This window comes from Desmodus rotundus, chromosome 11 (assembly GCF_022682495.2).
Source record: "Desmodus rotundus isolate HL8 chromosome 11, HLdesRot8A.1, whole genome shotgun sequence".
NCBI lineage: Eukaryota > Metazoa > Chordata > Mammalia > Chiroptera > Phyllostomidae > Desmodus > Desmodus rotundus.
In genome coordinates this window covers 75,107,941-75,126,890 of record NC_071397.1, presented here as the reverse complement: position 1 = coordinate 75,126,890, position 18,950 = coordinate 75,107,941, and the positions used below count along the sequence as shown (strand labels likewise).

General features: G+C 43.7%; 1 protein-coding gene across 1 annotated transcript in view; it reads right to left on the bottom strand.

Annotated features, from left to right (window-relative positions):
- The window catches only part of RSPO3 (R-spondin 3), a 75,763-nt gene extending 60,614 nt beyond the window's left edge, over window positions 1–15,149 (bottom strand). The window contains exon 1 of the mRNA XM_024552169.3: window positions 14,929–15,149. Coding sequence (XP_024407937.1) covers window positions 14,929–15,025 — 97 coding nt within the window. The 5' untranslated portion in view covers window positions 15,026–15,149. The remainder of the gene's footprint in view (window positions 1–14,928) is intronic.
- Between the last annotated feature and the right edge of the window lie 3,801 nt (window positions 15,150–18,950).

The window sequence follows — 18,950 nt, the reverse complement described above, 5'->3', positions numbered from 1 at the left end:
TGTGTGATTTTGGCTCACTTTTGTAATCCCAGCACATACTAAATTCAATAAACAGCTGCTGAATGAATGAATTTATGCTGTTTTAGTTAGGGCTAAGTTTAATTTCAGTTTTCTCCAAGACTTTACCCCCAACAGAACTTATTTTTCACTTGTTCGCTTTCTAAAAATATGGCCTAAAAACTCCATGAAAGTACAAACAGAAACGTATGCCTTTGAATTCAAGCCCTAACTCCACATTCTGGAAGTTCTGACAACTATGTAAGGTTAGAGCACGCTACAAGAAGAAAAGGCGAAAAGCTCTTTGATCTTACAGTTAGAGGGCCTTCAAGATCAGTCTCCTGCTTGCAGGAAAATGAAACACTATGAGTCCTGTTTTATAGTGGATGCCACTGAATCACAGACTAAATGATTTATCTAAATTATACAGCATAGTATTAATTAGAAATCAATCCACCTGCCTCTTAATGTGGGATTTCTCTAACTATAGTCCAAACTCAAGAAGATCTAGAATCTAAGAAAGCAATTAGAAAGGTGTTATTCTCCTGCGATGAAGTTTATGAGGTTTCCATTTCATTTTCCTCAAATCTATTTTTATTATTTTCTTTGCTAAACCATGAACAAATGCAGGATTCAAGTGGGATTCAATGGGAGACTCCACAGTGAATGACTGTCATTATATGTTTGAAGGAAAAGGAAAATCCCACTATAGATATTTTAACGTCTATTTTTCTAAAATGCTTTTCTACTGGGAAAAAATTAATCTAAAATAAAATAAAAACTCCTACTCCTGTGGAGAAGAAAAAACAGAATATATTAATGAGAAATCTTAGATTGTGACATGCATAAAGACGCTGGATTAAAATCCATGGCCTTCCATGTTTTAGTGTTGGCCTTAAATCGTCAAGGGGAGGAGGGAACAATAACTAAACGATGTGCACCTGTTCTAGTCAAGTATCACAGTAATCATTAATGTTGTAGAAATAAGTTGAAATTCTGTCAGTCGAGTCTCCGATGCATCAGATTACTCGCTGTGTAACCCCCTAGTATGTAACAAATACACGATAATGTCATACAACCTGGAAAGCACAGAAGTGCAACACCGGTGAGCTTCCACCCCTCAAGGCTAGAGTACCACCCTATTTTAACAAGTGATATTTGATATGAAGAGCCCACCCATTATCTCTTTGCATAGTTGTTGAGTAACTATGTAGAAACCAGAACTTACATCAGATACGATCTCAGATACATTACCTCATTTGGCAGGAATATGGAGAATCAGCTACGAACTGCATTTGAACTGGCATGGTGATAAAGATCTGTAATTGCCTCTCACTGTTTTTAAACCATTAAGACACCAGAAGCAAATTTTTGCTCTTTTCAGTTTATATGAACTCATTTCCCCTATATTCTATGCACTTTAAAGATAAGTCATCTCTGCAGTGATAACTTAAAATAATACTTTGCAGTTCAGATAACATACAATTCAATGTAATTTCTGCCTTGATTCTCTTTCCCTTAGCCTCTTCTTCAGTGTGCAACATTGGAATCTGTGCATCAGATAGCGTAGAGCCTGCTGTTGCAAACATTAATAAGATCTATCATTTAGGAACAGTTACTTACACTTTGTTTAATCTCTAATGGAAGGATTTCTCTAAATATTTACACCAGAACAGTTGTCAGAATGAATCCTGCAAAATTGCTGGCACACTCCCAGAAGCAGGGGCCTGGTGTGTGGGGGAGGGGAGATGCCTGGTCCCTGGTCACATAATTTCAAGCAGCCTTAGAATTTCAGGGAGCTGCTTGCTGGAATATCAAGGGTTGGTATTAACAAAAAGGTATTTCAGTGTGCAGACCTGAAGGAAAGTATCTGAACAGCCACTTTCGTTTACTGCTCTTAAAAAAATGACTCTCCGTTTGTCTCAGACTTAAAAGGGATTATTTAGGTTTCAGAGACCCAGTAAATAAATTGTATCTGAGGAAAGAAACCTGTTCAAGAAGTGTGAATAAACACCAAACTTATTCTGTGCAATGGTCCTCGAGGTGCTTCATATACAGAAATGACTTGTTCATCCCGTGACCTGCTGAGTGCGAGTCAGCATGCAGGAGTTAGCAAGGAGAGGAATAAAAGCTGCCAAGGTAAATGCAGCAGTGTTTTATAATTAACTTGGCTATCAGTGTGTTTGTTTTTTCTTCGGAAGATTCTAAAATTATGACTGTTCAATTCATCTGAGTAGTGGTTTAGAATTCGGGGAGTGGATGAGGAAGTGAGTTTGGGCTAGGACGGGTGGAGAAAATATCCTGAACTGGAAAATCTTGGCAATTTTCATTTGAAATGTGTTATTTGACGAATGATAGCACTTCTGCCCACAGCCAGTGATTTAGGTAGTTTGGTTAAAAAGTATTACATAAAGTTTTCTGCGACTGTAAACTCCCCATGTATAGTGGGGGTGATATATTAAGTTCAGAGGCAAACACTTCATACTGAATTTCTGCAGTGTGAGATGTCCACAAGGGTGCTGAAAACGAGAGCGGTGACCCGAAGTGGTTTGGAATGCCTCTCCCTGAAACTCCCCTTTATTCTCTTAGAGATTAAATTTGGAGGTATGAACATGTAGTGCTCACAAGGCTGAAAATGCACATGAATCGGGGCTGGGCCCGGGGCTCTGTGCTGAGTGGAGCGGCACATGCTGCTGATTGCACTAGGGCCCAGGACGCCTTCGTGTGGTCCCCTGCAAGCCCACTGGCTTCCAAGGGAATCCCACTGATCTGTGTTGAAAGCTTGGATCTACATCAAGCTCCGGACAGACTGAAAAGTTGGATGGGTGTCTTAGAAGATGGGCTACAGGAAAGAGGGACTGCACCTTTTAAGTTGTATCAGACTCTGTGGAGGGGGCTAAGAGTTATCTTTTTGAGGATGGCATGAAATGAGTGGGAGGATTGAGGCCACAGGGGCTGAGGATACCACCTTTGGGCTTCATTTCTTGTTACCAATCGTAGTGAGGGTCCTTTTAGACTTAAATCAACAAATTGGTCCTAAATTGGAAAACAAGACTGAATTCTGTAAGAAGCAAATATTCAGCTACTCGGTAGGTGCTCATTTGGTTTCTGGCCAAGCAGCATTTGTCTATATCTTTAGTATTTCATGGTAGAAACTGCATGCCATGGAAAAGTAACCATATAAGTAAACACAGGGAAGCGTTTTGCTGCCAAGTTTCCCAAAATTAGGATTCTTCTATTAGATTATCTCATGGTCAAATTCAAGACCAAGGAAGAAACAAACATTTCCATTAGATTGGTAATATATTGACAGCAGGTTCCTTATGACTCCGGCGTACACAGTGCACAAGGTCAGAGTGTATTTTCCAAGTATTACCTAGAGATTGCCAGTTGCCAGTGAAAGCTGGCCAGAAAGTGAGTCTGCCTGCCTGCCTGTCAGTGGATTTAAAGTAAGCAATATCATCTGTCCACAAGTTTAAGCAAAGAGAGCTAGGAGTCTAAGGTCATAAAAGTACTGAAATATACTGAAGTCATCTGAGTCATACAAGAATGTGAAGCTTTCCACATTAAATATATCATCAGTGGGAGCTCTGTGTCTTCCTTCCATTAAAGCCCCATCCCACGAAGTGAGAGAGTATCTTTTTTCGGTATTGAGGCAATGCCAATGGTTTCAAAGGCGAACTTTCACTTAGGTTATTTCATATATTCCTGCCAGTTGAATATTTGTCTATAGAAAGGTTTAACACTCTTCTGATTTCTACCATATTATAAGTTTAAAATTAGAGCACCATTTAGTTGTCAGTAATTTCTACCTGGTTAGTGACAGTACCACGTTTCAACATGGTATCCTTTTCAGTAGAAGAAACTGTTAAGTTTGCTCTTGGCTTTTTCCTAGCTCTAGAGGTTTTAAAACTCCAGTCCTGGTGGGTGTACTGTACTACTATTTCCTTATTTCCAAGGGTTACGTCAGTAATAGTATGTGTAAATTGACCTTGGGACGTTTACAAGAGTCCCTTCCCTTCCCTTTCCCTCCTGATCAGACGCCTCTTTGACAAAGACAGAGACTACATTCTTTGGGTCCTTTTTATCTACTGGGGAGGGGAGCGGGGAGCGGGAATGACGACGGCAGGAGTTCTGCGTGTGTACGTTTGTACTCACGCCCGCAGACAAGGCGGTCTACAGGAGGAGGGCGACGGGAACTGTGCATGAATACCGGTGGCGTAGTTCCATCTCCTGCTTGCTTAGGGTGAATAAGCTATTGAGGGAAAAATAGAACTAGTGGAAAGCATTGTTTTCTGGTGGATTTTCTGCTCTCTGTAACTCATGATTGTTCCCCTTCCTTAGGGACAAGGAACTAGGTCTGACCACGGAGCAATGGCTCAAGCGTGCTGTGATGACGCTCCTCCCAAGGAGCCTGGCTTTGCTCAGTCTAATTACTTTTGGCAATTGTGGTTATTGGGATTTGGCCTAGTGACTCACTAGAACCCAAATTCCCCCAAGAAGCCCCCTTAACAAGCAAAATTGAGTCTGACAGGAAGCCCACACTTCCACTTCACTGTACATGGAGCTTTCCCTGGTTTGTGACAAGGACTGAAAATCCTTCCTGGGCCAGAAAAAATATTAAACAAGATTTAATGAAGATAGATGCCCAAGAAGAGCACATTAGGAGAGAACTAAAAACACTAGGTTCATGAATTAATAACCTACCACAAAACTTAATCCATTATGATAGATTTCAAACTATGCTATTTATATGGAAGTTTTACTGATTGCCAGTAGTCAATCCAAAGTTGGTTAGGGATTGTAGAAACTATAAATGCATGTTTATTTCTTGTTAGGCAGTTTTCTAACCATTACATTTTCTCTAAAAACAAAGAGGATCCAATTTTCAGCTAAGACATAAAAACATTTGCTTATTATCAAGTAGCTTTGAAAAGCTTCTTGGTATGGCTGACACCCTATCTCCCATTGGCTTTACTGCCTCGCTCACCCATGGTGTTCAGAGTTCAGCAGAGAGCACACTCACCCTGGATCACACCTCCCCGCCGCCTCCCCCACCCCCCAGAGGTGATCTTATTCTATGGAGCCTGAAGCCCCTATCTGTAAAACTCACTGCCGGGTCTCACTGGGTGCCCTTTGCTCTCTTTTCTTAGAGTCTTTGGTGGAGGACGATTCTCTATCAGCTCGTCTTCTCGTCTGCACTAGTGAGTATCACAAATTTAACTATACTCGATTGATAAACGATACGGGACTACCGAACTGCTTTACATTTTAAACCAGCTGTTCAAATGCCCTAAAATCTCATCTCTTATCACATGCCACACGAGTCTGTTTCATCTATCTAACCGTCATGAACTGGCACCATTTTCCACGATTGCTCCGCAGTAATAGTGACTCTTGAATTAAGGATTCAGCAGTAGTTCTCAGCCCTGGCTGCACGCTGGAGTCACCAGGGCTACTTTTGAAAGTACAGATGTCCAGGCCCCAGCGTGGGCAATTGTTTCATTTGGTTGAGGGTGGAGTCTGGCGTTAGTTTGCCTTTTTAAAAAGATCCCCACGTGATTTTAATTTGAAATCAGGGTTGAAAATCATTGTACAAAGGCCCATAAAACAAGAATTTGGAGTGGAGGTCACTGTTAATGCTCATGGTAAAAGTAATATAAATAACAGATTTTATGAAGCACCATAAAGATAACTTTTCTGGATAACAAACACTAGCCAGTGAAATATCTATTGTGGTTGTAAATTACATAGAAAGATTTTGATATTTAACTGCAAAATTATAGACTTCACCCACATCCTCATGCCTAAGTTAATCTTCTCTTGGACATGTACACCGTAAATGGGAAGAAGAATTTTAGAGCATTTCATATAAGCTGTGCTATTTTATTTTTTCCAGTTAAAAATATCAGCCACTTTATGTTTACAAAACCATCAATAGGGCAGGCTTAAAGAAAGAGACAAAAAGGGTAAAGAAAAGAAAGGTGTGGGAGAGAATATCAACCTCTGTAGTAAATGTTTGAAAGAGACCTGTTGTTAGTTAGATGAGGAGGAAGGAATAATGAGCCAAGAGAGTAAGGGGGAAAGAAGTAAGGTGGACATCAGGAAAATGTTTCCACGATTGCCTTCAGAACCAATTCCAATAACTGAGGTGACAGGAAGGAACCAGGGGAGGACATGGGCCTCGGGGTCAGCCCTGGGTGCAAGTCCCAGCACGCCTTCACTGACTGATCTGAAGCAACTAATATGGGACTATTGGCACCTTCCTTACAGGGTCAGTGTGAGACCTACCTAAGATAATATTTGCAAAAACTTTAAGTGCAGGGTTCAGAACTCACAGATGATTAAAACACAGCAGCTATTTAAATAATAACTATTATCACAACACTCACTTCAAAAAGTAAAAATAAATGCATATTAAGATAAACCGTATACAAAAACAACAGCGGCTCTGAGAACTAGGAAGCTGTTTTGCCATGAAGCCTTTACACACCGTGGCAGAGCATCTTGCCTCTTTCCTATTAGCAAAACGTGACTGCAAGCCCTGTCCTTGTATGCGCCTCTGTCGAGATGATTGTGTTCACATCTGCGAGTTCCCTTTGGATGAGAGGAGAACATAGTCATGAGAAACTAGCTGTTGGTTTTCTTACCAACTTATCAAGCATATGTTAAGAAAACAGTGTTCTAAAATAAGCAGCTCACAAATTCTGTTATTTTATATTGTGTGGTGGTGGTTTGTATCATGTGGTTATAAAATGGGGGCTGCTTTACCACTTACTCCCAGGAATGTGCTTTGTATTGGGGTATAATTATAAATATGCTTACCAGCTAGTTTTCTAAGGACAATTTTGGGGAGTGAGTATGGCGCATTGCATTATTTTGTGTTCATTTTAGAAATATGTTTTAAGGTAACTAAATCCAATCCCATGCTTATGCCAAGGTCTCAGGAGAGAACTAGGAGGATAGACACCCTAGAAAATAGAACCTGCTTCTGATACAGAAGGTTCAAATTGAATGGGAGGAGAAAGGGAGGCGGAGTTGTAACTAGGGCTGGACAATTACTCCGTGGCGATGGTGTAGAGGTAATCCACACCCTGTATGGATGAACTGGATTCCTTCCAGTTTCATCCGATCCTGAAATTCTCTTATTTTAAGAGAGCACACTTTGTGGAGAAATGTACTTGAAAGTAGAATGCCACTGTTCTAAGTAGATGCTAGACTTAAGTGGAATGAATAAAAAAAATCATTTTTACATCTTAAGGAAGCTTATCTTTCTTGGCCATAAAGTTTTTCAAGTTTCCTATGATCTGTGGCAAAGTAATGTAGTCCCACAGGTAATTCCAAAGATTTGGCAAGTTAAAATCGCATTTCACAATGCCAGCGACCATTCTCATATAATACAGAGAGTACCAAATATAAAAATGAGAAACCACAGTTGAAAAATTGTTAGACTCTTTAGAGTAGACAAAGTAACTTAATGTAGTTAATCTTATTTTGATGCTACCAATAAGGCTTCATTTCAACATCGGCACTACATGTACTTTTAATAACAAACAAGGCACCAGTGGATTTTGTATCATACATTCAACTGACCCCTTTACGTGAGTGACTCCAAAATACGTATCTCCACCCTGTGAAACTCTCTGAAACTTCGATTTGGAGTTACTAATGGCCCTGCTGACCCTCAAAGTAAAGTTAATGCAAAAGAAAAACAAATTTCTTACTAAATATGCTTCTCCTTCCTCCCCATCTGTCCATTTATCACCATTGTTTTTCCAATCACCCAGACCTGAGTCTTTATACTCCAAAGTTTGGTACCAAATATGGCACTCTTTCTCTTTTCACTGAATATCCAATTTGTTGCCAAGGCCAATGGATCTGTTCACATAAATTATGTGCTGTATGTGCTCTCTTGCTCCATCAGTAATTATTGTAGCACAGGGCCTTACTACCCTAAACCTGGGCCATCGTAATTGCTACTTTCCTCCTAGCACAGGCCACTTCTGCAAACCTGTCCTGGGCGGGGAGTTCTGCAGCGTCTCTCTAGTTGGTGTTCCAAACCTGTGACCCTAAGCCCAAGGACAAGATGGCCCTGCAGAAGACTGAGTACGCTGATTGATGGCATGGCTACGGGACTAAGGTTGTCAGGCACTAGACATTGTGAAGGATGGGGAATATAATTACTTGTGTACTTGGTAAGTTACTTATGAACTAATTTTATTTGATGAATTTGCTTAAAATAAATAATACTTATATCTCTTTTCTTTCTTAACCTTTATCTACTAAACTTAGTTGAATAAGACAATGAAGTTCAGAAGGACTGTTTAGCTCCCTAGTCATGACTTATATTTGCATACCAACAGATTAAAAGTTAAAGAGACTATAGGAATCACTTAGATGTAAATTTTTAACCAACCACCTCATTCCACAGATGAGGCACTGTGCCTAGTGTGCTAAAGGGACTTGACTGGGTCATCCAGGTATTAGTAGCATCCAGGTATTAGGGCTTGATCTAGCAGTCTTCTACTTAGTCTGCTTTTCTCAACGTACACGGGATTCTCCCCCAATGGCTTCTCAGGTCTCAGTCTCTACCATCAACTGACGATGCAAGTCATCAAATTCTTGAAGGTCCTATAGGACCTTAACAAGGTGGAGTTTTGAATACTGGATTAGATTGTCGCATGAGACATAAAAACAGTTAAAAGTTATAAAATACATATTTAATTGGGCATTCACATTCTTCAGCACCAGTTTTCTCTGAAAACCTTCCAGAAGAATTTCAGCGACAGCAGATGGTAACTAGGTCCCTCGCCAAGATGACAAAATAAGGCAGAAATGCTCTTATCTGATAAGAGGCACCTGTAACCATGATTTTAGAAATGCATTTTTTAAAATCATTCAAACTTTTCACATAGAAAGAGAATTCAGGTGATTTGCTTAAAAGTTTCATGTTACTGAAACACCTTGGGAGCAGAAAATGGGATTACGTAGCACTTAGGGGCACGTACATGGTAAAGGTTCTCACACCTGCCACAATTCTCCACAGTGGGAGTGGAATGTTCCATTCCTTCCAGAATCGCTGCACGAGTACTTTCATCAGAATGCTGGTAATATTCCTTAATGGAAAGATCGGATGGGCGGAATTGAATGTCTAGGAAAATGGTCATCATCTTCTACAGATACATATTTTCCACTTTATATAATTTTCTGAAGGTATAATTGCAAAGTATTTCAAATGGACTAGGCTCTTCATCAGATGGTAAATTTTAAGATACTCTAATCCTTTTATAACTTAAGAAGAAAATTTTACAATCCCACATTATTCCTGAAATCAAAGTAAGGCCAAAAAAATCTACCTAATTTATGTTTGAACACTTCTTTTTTCAAATGATCATTCTCAAAAGAATGTCAGCGTACAATGCATTGTTCAGGGAAGAAATAGTCCCAACCAAGTAAAACATGGTTTCAACACACTGTCTTGCATGACCCTTACCATGCTCTCAAAACTGAGTGGTGTTTTCCTAACGGGAACCGAAGTTGATTCTTACATTTCATGAAACACAATCCCCAGTCTGATGGCATTTCAAGAATTCGCTGCTTGGAAAGGGTTTTGGGGTGGGGGTTAGGGGAGTAAGTAGTAAGGAAGTGAGAAAAGAGCTTAGCACAATATCTAAAATGAAACATTTGGATAGAGGTAAGGAGGGGAAAGATGATTCGGTAAGTCACTATAGGTAGAACAGTTACATTTTTTGATAGTTCCTTCTAATAACTTCAGAGAGATCGTTTGGTTTTAACTCTACATGAGGTCAGACAACTCAACATAGTATTCTATCAGCATTACACAGAATTACAAAACTATTCCATTAAGAAGATTAACCATGTAATTTTTAAAATATTTTAGACCTTTAGTAGCAATCTGAAGATCTCTGTTCAGATTCAAATGGTCTAAAATAGTCGGATGACTAATACATTTACTTCACAGTAGTGTGGCAAGGGTCTCCCCGAAATTACTTGAATATCAAATTTAACTACATGTTGTAATTTCCATTCATATCTTTCTGAGGACTTAATTTTTAGAATATTGGACGTCAGGGAAATAGTTAATAGAGAAATGATTTAGCAAAACTTATCTACTTACAAGTTGAAATACTGTTCATATTTCATGCTTAAAGTAATATTGAAATGATGACATGAAATCAATTTCACACTCATTCTTATGTTCTCAATTACTTTGTGGAGAATAAATTGGGACTAAAAAGACAATATTTAAAAATTATCATTCTTGTCCTGGCCTGGTGGCTAAGTTGGTTGGAGCATCGTCCCACAAATCAAAGCGTTGCAGGTTTGATTCCTGGTCAGGGTACATACACCTAGGTTGCCAGTTTGATCCTGGTCGGGTGCTTATAGGAGGCAACCCGACTGATGTTTCTCTCTCACATCGATGGTTCGTTCTCTCTCTCTCTCTCTCTCTCTCTCTCTCTCTCTCTCTCTCTCATCAATAACCATATCCTTGGGTGAGGATTAAAAAATATCATTCTTAATGTTCTTGGTGAAACTCTTCTATTGAAGTATAAAAGAATTAAGATAGTATAAGGAATGGTATTTTAAGGAACAATTCTGATAGTCTAATGATGCTTAAATTAGAGTTGAAAAAATGAGTGTCTTATATTTAATGTTGCTCTTACTGTCTAATAGTTTGAATTTGTGGCTTTGATTTCACCTGATATGTTGCAGAATATCCTTTCTTCAGCAAATTTTACTCATGTCTCCATCTATTAAACAATGTTTCTTTCAAATACAGGGTAGACTGGTTACAAAAGCAGACAGGTGATAAAATGCATTGTAGCCAATATCCAAACTATACTTTCATTCAAAACTATTACTACAAAATGCATAGCAGAATGAAAGATTTTCCCACCTCACTGTTAACTTGTTATTTTCCAAGATTGGAATGTAATCACCAAGAGTGCCTCAGAATCTCAAAGAATGGCTCAACATCTGAAACAATGTCACGAGCAATAAGCAGTATGCTCCGATAAATCAGTTTTTATTTTATTGCTATTGACATATTTCCTTTGTATTCTTAGTCCTTTATTTCAAATATCTTTAGGAAAGATTTAGAATTTTTATAGCTTGGTCAACGAATGCTTTGTAATTATTTCGCATACAATGGCTTTTCAAATCTTGCATTTATCTGAAATCTAAACCATTAAAAATGAATTAATATACGGCAACAAAGAAGAGGAATGGCAAGTAATGTTTCTAACAATAGTCTTCTGGCATAATGTGACCCTACAATCTCTTCTGGATAACCAAATAATATTATATTTAACAAGCTCCACTAGCTTTATTAGGTATTTAACTCTTTGATATTGGTCATTAATGTATAATACATACAAATATCATTTCAAAAATCTCCAATAAACCAGGACAGCGTATTCTCCAAACATATTGGGTAAATGATGGTCTGGAGGCCATAAGATTTATTACTTAACATGCCTGACAGCTTCTCTCGCACATGAATCAGCACATAGTATAAATAGCCGGAGACAAGTTTCACTAACTAGCTGTGTGGCTTTGTATAGGTTACTTAGCCTCTGTCTCTTGGGTTCATTCTCTGTAAAATGGGAATATTGAAGGCTATCTCTTTAGTTCAAATGGCTCTTTAGGGGTGCCAATGAATAATTCAAGTGAAAATGTGGTATAATAGTAAGGTATGTGGTTGTTATTATTATGACAAATTCGATCATTATTTTTACTAGCAGATCAGCTGGAATTCAGAAGCTGATTGCACCAAGTTGCAAAGACTGAGTTGGAAATCAATTACGGTAAAAGCTAGGTTTCGGGTTCTTGATTTAGCATCCTGTACTTAAAGCTAAGGCTTACCTCTGAAAACATGGTCACCTGGAAATTTTAAAATAATGATTGCATTTCATTTTGATCGTGAATAAATTTCGTTTAGCCATCTCTAGGAACTGGATATGAACCCAAACAGGTGGAAAAGCTATTGTGTATTTATCTACCCATAACTCAGTATATATTTTAAGGTATAAAATCCCAGTTTAAAATGTTTCTTTTATTAAAAAGAGGAAACAACATCACTAGTTCTCAACAGCATAGAGAAAATGGTCTAGCAGTTGTTTTAGAAAAACGGTGGAATGCCTGATGGGCTTTATCTACTATACATGAGTATTAGCCATAGCTCTTTAAACTTGGCAATATTTAATACTACAGATGAATATATTTATTTGCAAGACACGTTTCTACTAAAACATTCAAAAGACCACCAAGTTCTTACACTTCCACTTTCTATTTCTCAGATCTATTAAGATTTTAATAGTTTAGGAAAGTTAAGCTTTTTAACTACAGGCTAGAAGAGATACTCTTAAATACTCACTTTAGTTGTCTCTTTGAAAAAACAGGAAAGACCGCTTCTTTCTAAAATACCTTTGACTATTACCTTATTTTTCATTAAAAAAAAACTTTTCTAGTCCTTATTTGAGAAAAGTCTCTTTTTATGAACCTCTCAGAGATTTCCAAAGAGATGAGTATGTGTACGTGCAATTTGGCCTTGAGTTCCTCGACATTCAGCAAAGACCTCTCCTTACCCCTCCACCCCTTCCCCATTCTCCAAAAAACCATACTGCACCTGCCAAGAGAATCTGGCATGTCCCCTTGGAGGACGCAAGGGGTCGCCCCTCTCCCAGGATTGTTCCAGCAAATCCGGCCGCCTGAGCAGGCTCAAGTGCGAAGGAGCAAGGAGCATCCCCAGCTACGGGAGCTGTCTCCCAGTCCCACTCCCACAGAATAATTGAATTTCAACCCAGTTCCACCTCCTCCCTCTCTTATTCCCGATACACAACCAGAGAGCGCCGTTGACTTGGCCTTGAGACCGTTAAGGCAGGTCGAAACGCACTTCTCCTTTTGACTCCGCAATTCCTTTATGGTCCCAGCCTAGGGGTGCACTATCCCACAGCTGCCCGTAGCCCTGCGGCAGCCTCATCCGACAGCTTCCCACGTCGTTGTCCCCGTTGAGGGACGTGGGGACGAATGGGTGGCCAACTTTCCTGTGCCTTCTCTCAGACACAGCAGCCCCAAAACTTCAATCAGAGGCACTTAAAACACTGACACTCCGGTCCCTGTTCCGCCCCGGCAATTGTGTGGCTCCTAGTCCTTAGGGTCCTCAGTGGGGTGAAGGAGGGGATGGAATATGGGCGCCGGGTGGGCCACCGGCTGGAAGAGTGATGGCAAACAGGAGGTTGTGCTTGTGCCCGACATCCCTCTCCCCATGGACCTGCGACTCAATGGCAAGGCTGGACCCCACGAGAGAAGAGGCGGGGACCTCCAGGAGTGAGCGCAAGGCTTGAGTGAAAGGGTGGTTGGAGGATTTACGAAGAATATAAACCATTCAGAGGCCAAGAATACTAAATCGGATGCCTCGGCACGTTTAACTTAGGTCCTCCTGCCCCCTGCTACGCGATCCTAGTGATGCCGGCCCTGAGCTCCCCGAGCTCTGGCCCCGCCACGTTTTTAAAAAGCAGTTTTCAGGTGAATCAAACCTTGTCTGCCGGAGGCGAGCGGCACAGAGGCAGCTTTCAGGGGACCCTCACGTCCAAGGGTAGGGCAGAGACAAACTGGGGCGAAGACGGGTTTACTAGATTTCCATCTCACACAAGCCTGTGCTGCGTCCTCCGCGCGGCACCCGAGCTTGTCCCGAGTGGCTGGGAGGGCTTCTCGCTCGGAATCCAGCATCGCCACACGTCTTCGCTCCCGGGCCCAGGAGACCAAGGGCCAAGGCGACAGCAACGCACTCTGCGCCCCCAAGAGCTCGGTGCGGAACGTTTCTCTCTCCCTCTCCCCAGCAGCGCCCCTGACACTAAAACTAGGGTCGCCCCCAGGTCTGCTTATTTGCAAAGGGACTGCCACTGCAGGCACAGACCGGAGGGTGGCCGCGCAGCGGGCGAACCTGGAGCAGGGAGAGGTGACATTCTCACGTCTGTCCCCTCATCTCAGGAACACGCCACCTTTCACACAGACCAGCATGGACTGAGGGGGCTCTGGGGGTGCCCATTTAATCCCAGCTAGGGCACTGTTTTAAGAAGCTTTCACAAGCCAATCTTCCAAGTAACAGGAGTCGGAGAAAGCAGGGAGGAGACGAGCTTCAGTCTTTAGGGGGAACCCCACCCTCGTTTTTTGTCTGCCCAAGGGGACCCACTTGAAAGGACCTGAGAAGGTAAACGCGCTCGCGCGTGACAGGCAAGGTTGTAACTGGAAACCCAGGTCTCAGCGGCCGGTTCTGAGGTCCGCGCAGTTGGGAGACCCGGACGGGGAGCGGCTCTGAAGCGCCCAGACACGCGCGCCCTGAGTGCCTCTCGAGCCTCCTGCTCCACTCGCGGGTGGAGAGGGGAAACGGCCGCGCAGGCGTTGCTGGCTCATTCCCTGTCTGCCCTGCGGGGTCTTAGCAGCCGATCGCCATGGGAGGTCCTAGGCAGGCTTTTCCACGCGAGGCTGCGACCCAAGGTGAGCGGCCACCACTGCGAGCGCGCCTCCCCTGGGGTCTCCTCAGTGGTCAGGGGCATCCCTGGGATTCGAGCCCCGCGTCCGAGTCTCGAAAGAAAAGCACGAATCCCTATAGCTCGTCAAACGAAGGACCAAACTTTTCTGCGAACCTGCAGTTACAAGGGGGCGGGGGACACCTGAGCGCCCGGTCCGCCCGACTCGCACCCGCGAGTTTGCGGGGTAACAGAGGGATGTGGAGAGGAAGTCGTGGGAGACACCGTCAATCCCGGAGCCTAAACTGTTACCTCCTTCGGAGGCTTGGGGTGCAGGGCGGGAGGACCGCTGAGCTGGGAGACGACTCCGCACAGGCAAAGCGACCCGACAGGTGAACCAGGCGGAAGGAAGCAAACGCGTAAAAACCCCTGCACTTACTTCTTCGCTGGCGCCTTCCCCGGGAGGCGTTTTGGCTGCCGATGTATTCCATAAAGTTCAAAATGATAAAAAACCAAGAAATCAGTCGCAAGTGCATAGTAACCCAGTAATATTTCCCTTCCTTTTCTCCTTTTTTTTCTTTTGATTGTAATTATATTGAATGTTTTAGAAATATATGTAGGTGTTAGGCGTATAGAGAGAAAGCAAGACAACCCAAGCAGCGGACAACTTCTCCACTCAGATCCGATGGGCGTGCAGGGATGGCAAACGAAGCGGGTCGGGTGGAGAGGGAAACCAACTATTGTACTTTCAAATGGTCCAAGCCCTGAACCGCGGCGGCTCCGCAAGGGTGGCTGTCAACGCCGCGAGCGAGGGTTCCGGGAGCAGCGCGCGGCCTCGCCGGGGCGGCCGCAGGTAGCATGGTGCGCGGCGGCGGCGGCCGCGGGCAGGATCCGTGCGGGCGGGCGGGCTGGTGGCGGCGGCCCTTGGGGCTCAGAGGTTTCGGCTGCAGCGGCGGCAGCCGCGGAGGCCCCGGGAGCGCAGAGGAGCGGGCGCCGTCGGCACCGCGGCCATGGCCAAGGGGCGGTGGAGAGACCCCGAGCTGCTTCTGCCTTCCGCGAGCAGCAGCCGCTCCAGTAGGGCTGGGCTGCCAGGAGAACCCCAGAGGGGAGGAGGGAGAGAGGGAGGGAGGGAAAGACGGGGCGAGGGAGGGGGGAGGGGGTATAGCTGAGGGGGGCGGGGGGAGCTCGGGGGCGGAGAAGGAAACTGCTGGAGCAACAACCCTGAGCGACCTCAATAACTTTCAATTTCAAGAGGGAAAGAGGGAGCTGGAAAAGTACAGGCGTTGCGATTTGGCAGAGGCACGGGAAGAGGCGCCTAAGGGGTCCCGGGTCTGCGGCGGAGCATCTCTGGACGCTGCAGAGAAGGCGGGAGGACAGGAGCTGGGGGGAGCTGAGGAGGCACTGCGAGTGGAGCAGAGCTTTCCAAAGGACAGCTTTCGCGGGGAGAGGTGGGCGCGCACGGCGGGCGCGAGACCCGGGCGCCCTACTCCGGAGTCTCGCTGGTCTCCGCGGTCTCCAGCTGGGTGCACCCAGCTCTCGCCTGCCCAGAGCTCTGCATCCCTGCGCCTGCACCCCCAGCGCCGGCGCGAGACGACTGGCCTCTGGGCAGCTTGCCCCTTGACTGCTTGGTAGATTGCTGGAGGGTTTCTTGCTGCTGACAACTTCCCAGATTTTTCCCCTCTTTTTTTTTTTTAGCCTCTCCTCTGTTGCTTTCTCCCTTTCTTTCAATAAAAGTGGCTGCAGTTAGGCGCAGGGCGGGTGGTCCGGAGGAAGCTCAGGGTCTACGAGCGGTCAGCTTGGCCGCGGGCTACCTGCCCCGAGGGGTAGGACCCAGAAGTGTGCGCGCTCAGGACCATCCCTTCGGACATTCAGTTAGGCTACGGCTTTCTTCCAAACTGAGCCTGGCTGCGGCCCTGGAAGATTCCTCCTCCCCTCAGGCAGTTCCCTCCTAGTTACCCTCCCTCGGCGCCCTCACCCTTCGTCTCCCGATCTTGAGACGTTGTGCAATTTGGTTTCTCATCTGGGGGACTTGGAATGACTGACATTGGGAAAGATTTTTCCCGGTCTTGAGGGCGGAGAGGAGGGTCTACTACTTCCTCCTGTGCAGGTAGGGGCCCCAAGGCAGCGAAAACTAAGATTCTCTGGCCCACCCAGGGGTGGGAAACCAAGGACCAGCACTTCTGGCTGTTATTAGCTAATGGTAAGCTTCCCAGCTCCTTTCTCCAGTTAACACAAGTCGACGAGCTTCCAGTAGTTGCCGAAGACGTGTTTAGTTAAAAGTCACAAGCCTCCAAAGTGATTTTAATGCAGACTGCCCTGTGTATTGTAACGGGATAGCTGCAGGACTTCGCTGTGTGGCCTCACAGTTTTACACAGCCCCGAACTAATGAGAGGTCACTTTGAAAAAGTCCCTGATTCATAGACACCTTGTTAATTATTATGCTTAAATAATTTAGGTTTAGAAAATAGCTAAAGCCCTGGGGGAAAGCAATAAGATTAGCATTCCTCTCTCTTTCGTCCATTTGTAACCCCTATTACTGGATTGCCTTCAATTTATGTGTTGGTAGATGACAGGAGAAAAAAAGATCATTGCCCGTGTCCACCCCGTTTGCAATGCTTCAGATTGTTGTGTGCCTCTGAGGTCTGTAATGGTGTAGCCGTTATGCACCCCAAAAGTGAGGACTGGGGAGGTGAAGTGCCCTGGATGCCAAAGGAAAGGAACATAAAATATGAATTCCTGTCAAGGTGCTAAAAATTAGAATCTGAGAGACTGGCCTTCCCATGCCAATTCCTTACTTCAGTATCATTTATTACTTTGCACACCTGTATTGGAATTTGGAAGGTAGGAAATAGTTTTCTTTAGGTTTTATATTATGGGGAAAGCAACAACCACAATAATCCCATCAAGATTGTGATTTTGGGGCTTATTTTAAAGAATTCCTATTTGAATATTTCTCTGTCTATGCATCCCACACACACGCACAAGCAGGAACACACTCTCCCCCTTTATCTGTTGCATCGCGTCCAGTTGCAAGTGACTGAGTTTGTCTCTGTGAACCGGAAAAGGTACAGATAACGGGGCAATTCCAATAATGATTATCCAGAAAAGAAGCTGCTTTATTTTTTTTGTGCTGGTCACAGTCAGCTTCCCTTTCCTTCTCGCTGAATACCTCAGGTCCTGGGTATCTGCACGTAAGAAGTGGGGGGTTTGAAGGCTGTGGGAGACTCCCTTTGAAAAGGACTCCAGAGAAGGCCATTCTCACCCGGGACACTTGAACCGGATGGGATGATTGCAAAAGGGATGTAAAAAAGTTATGTGGTGAACAATTTCGGGGAAATAAACATGAAGAAAGACATGCACTTTTCTGTGTGTGCTGTGCAGACATATGTTAGTTTGGATGAGAATGGGAACGGCAGTGTAAATAAATAAACAAACAGTGAGAAGCTGTAGTTTTTGAACCATCCCAGAAAAAATGTACTAGATGCAGGGGGCAGGAAAAGCTTGTCAAAGAATAAGCGCTGTTCTGAGGAAACATAAGGAAAACATTAAATAAACGGCGAGCGTATTCTTTCTCTCTTGATGCTATGCTTTAGAACTTTTTCCTGATCTATGTTACCGCGCTATTAAATGTGTGTTTACTTGCCTGGCTGAGCCTTACATTCCCTCAACTGTCCTAGCAGCTTATGGAAAGCATGCCATGGCCTATTTTGTGCAACATAGTACCCCACCCCCACCCTTAATCATTTTTTTTTTTTTAATCAAGAAAGCAACACTCACAGAAGCCCGTGGCTGCCAATGATTTCCAGGGCCCAAGCTTAAAGCAAGTTAAAAACCATAGACTCAGCATACAAGTCAACATTTGCTTGTTACTTTTCTCCAAGAAAACATTCAAGTCCCAGGGAGTTTGGATAACCTGGCCCTTAAGAAAGTCGAGCCAGAAGAATGGAATAGTTTTGAACAAAGAGAGTGGATTAAACACATCCAGATTAGCTAGTGAAACTTCTCATCTCTCCTTTACCACCCCCACCCCCTCCCGGCAGCGACAAGAGTAACAAGTTATTTTTGTCCATTGCAGCAGTGGCACTTTAAGAAGAGAAAATGATTGTCATATTGTTGAATCCATACTGCAAATATGTGAAAGGGGGTGTGCTCCAGAAAGAGAGAGCAAGCCCCATAGTTTGGAATGGGATATAACTAGTAGTGATGAGAGATGTTTGGCAAAGTTTGGGCTGACATCAGTCATTATACCACAGAGCTGACATGCAGATCCTGAAAATGCTCAGCTCTCCAGTTACTCAGATCTGGAGGCACATGAGTAAGTCAAACAGGGTACTGCTGGCGGGGTCTGTGTAACTGAAGCAGCTAGAAGTCATCTCTGAAATATAGAGCAGACAGCAGCATTTGAAAGCCACTGAAATTAGTAGATGAAGAAAAACTGCTATTTTTAGAGAGAGAAATCA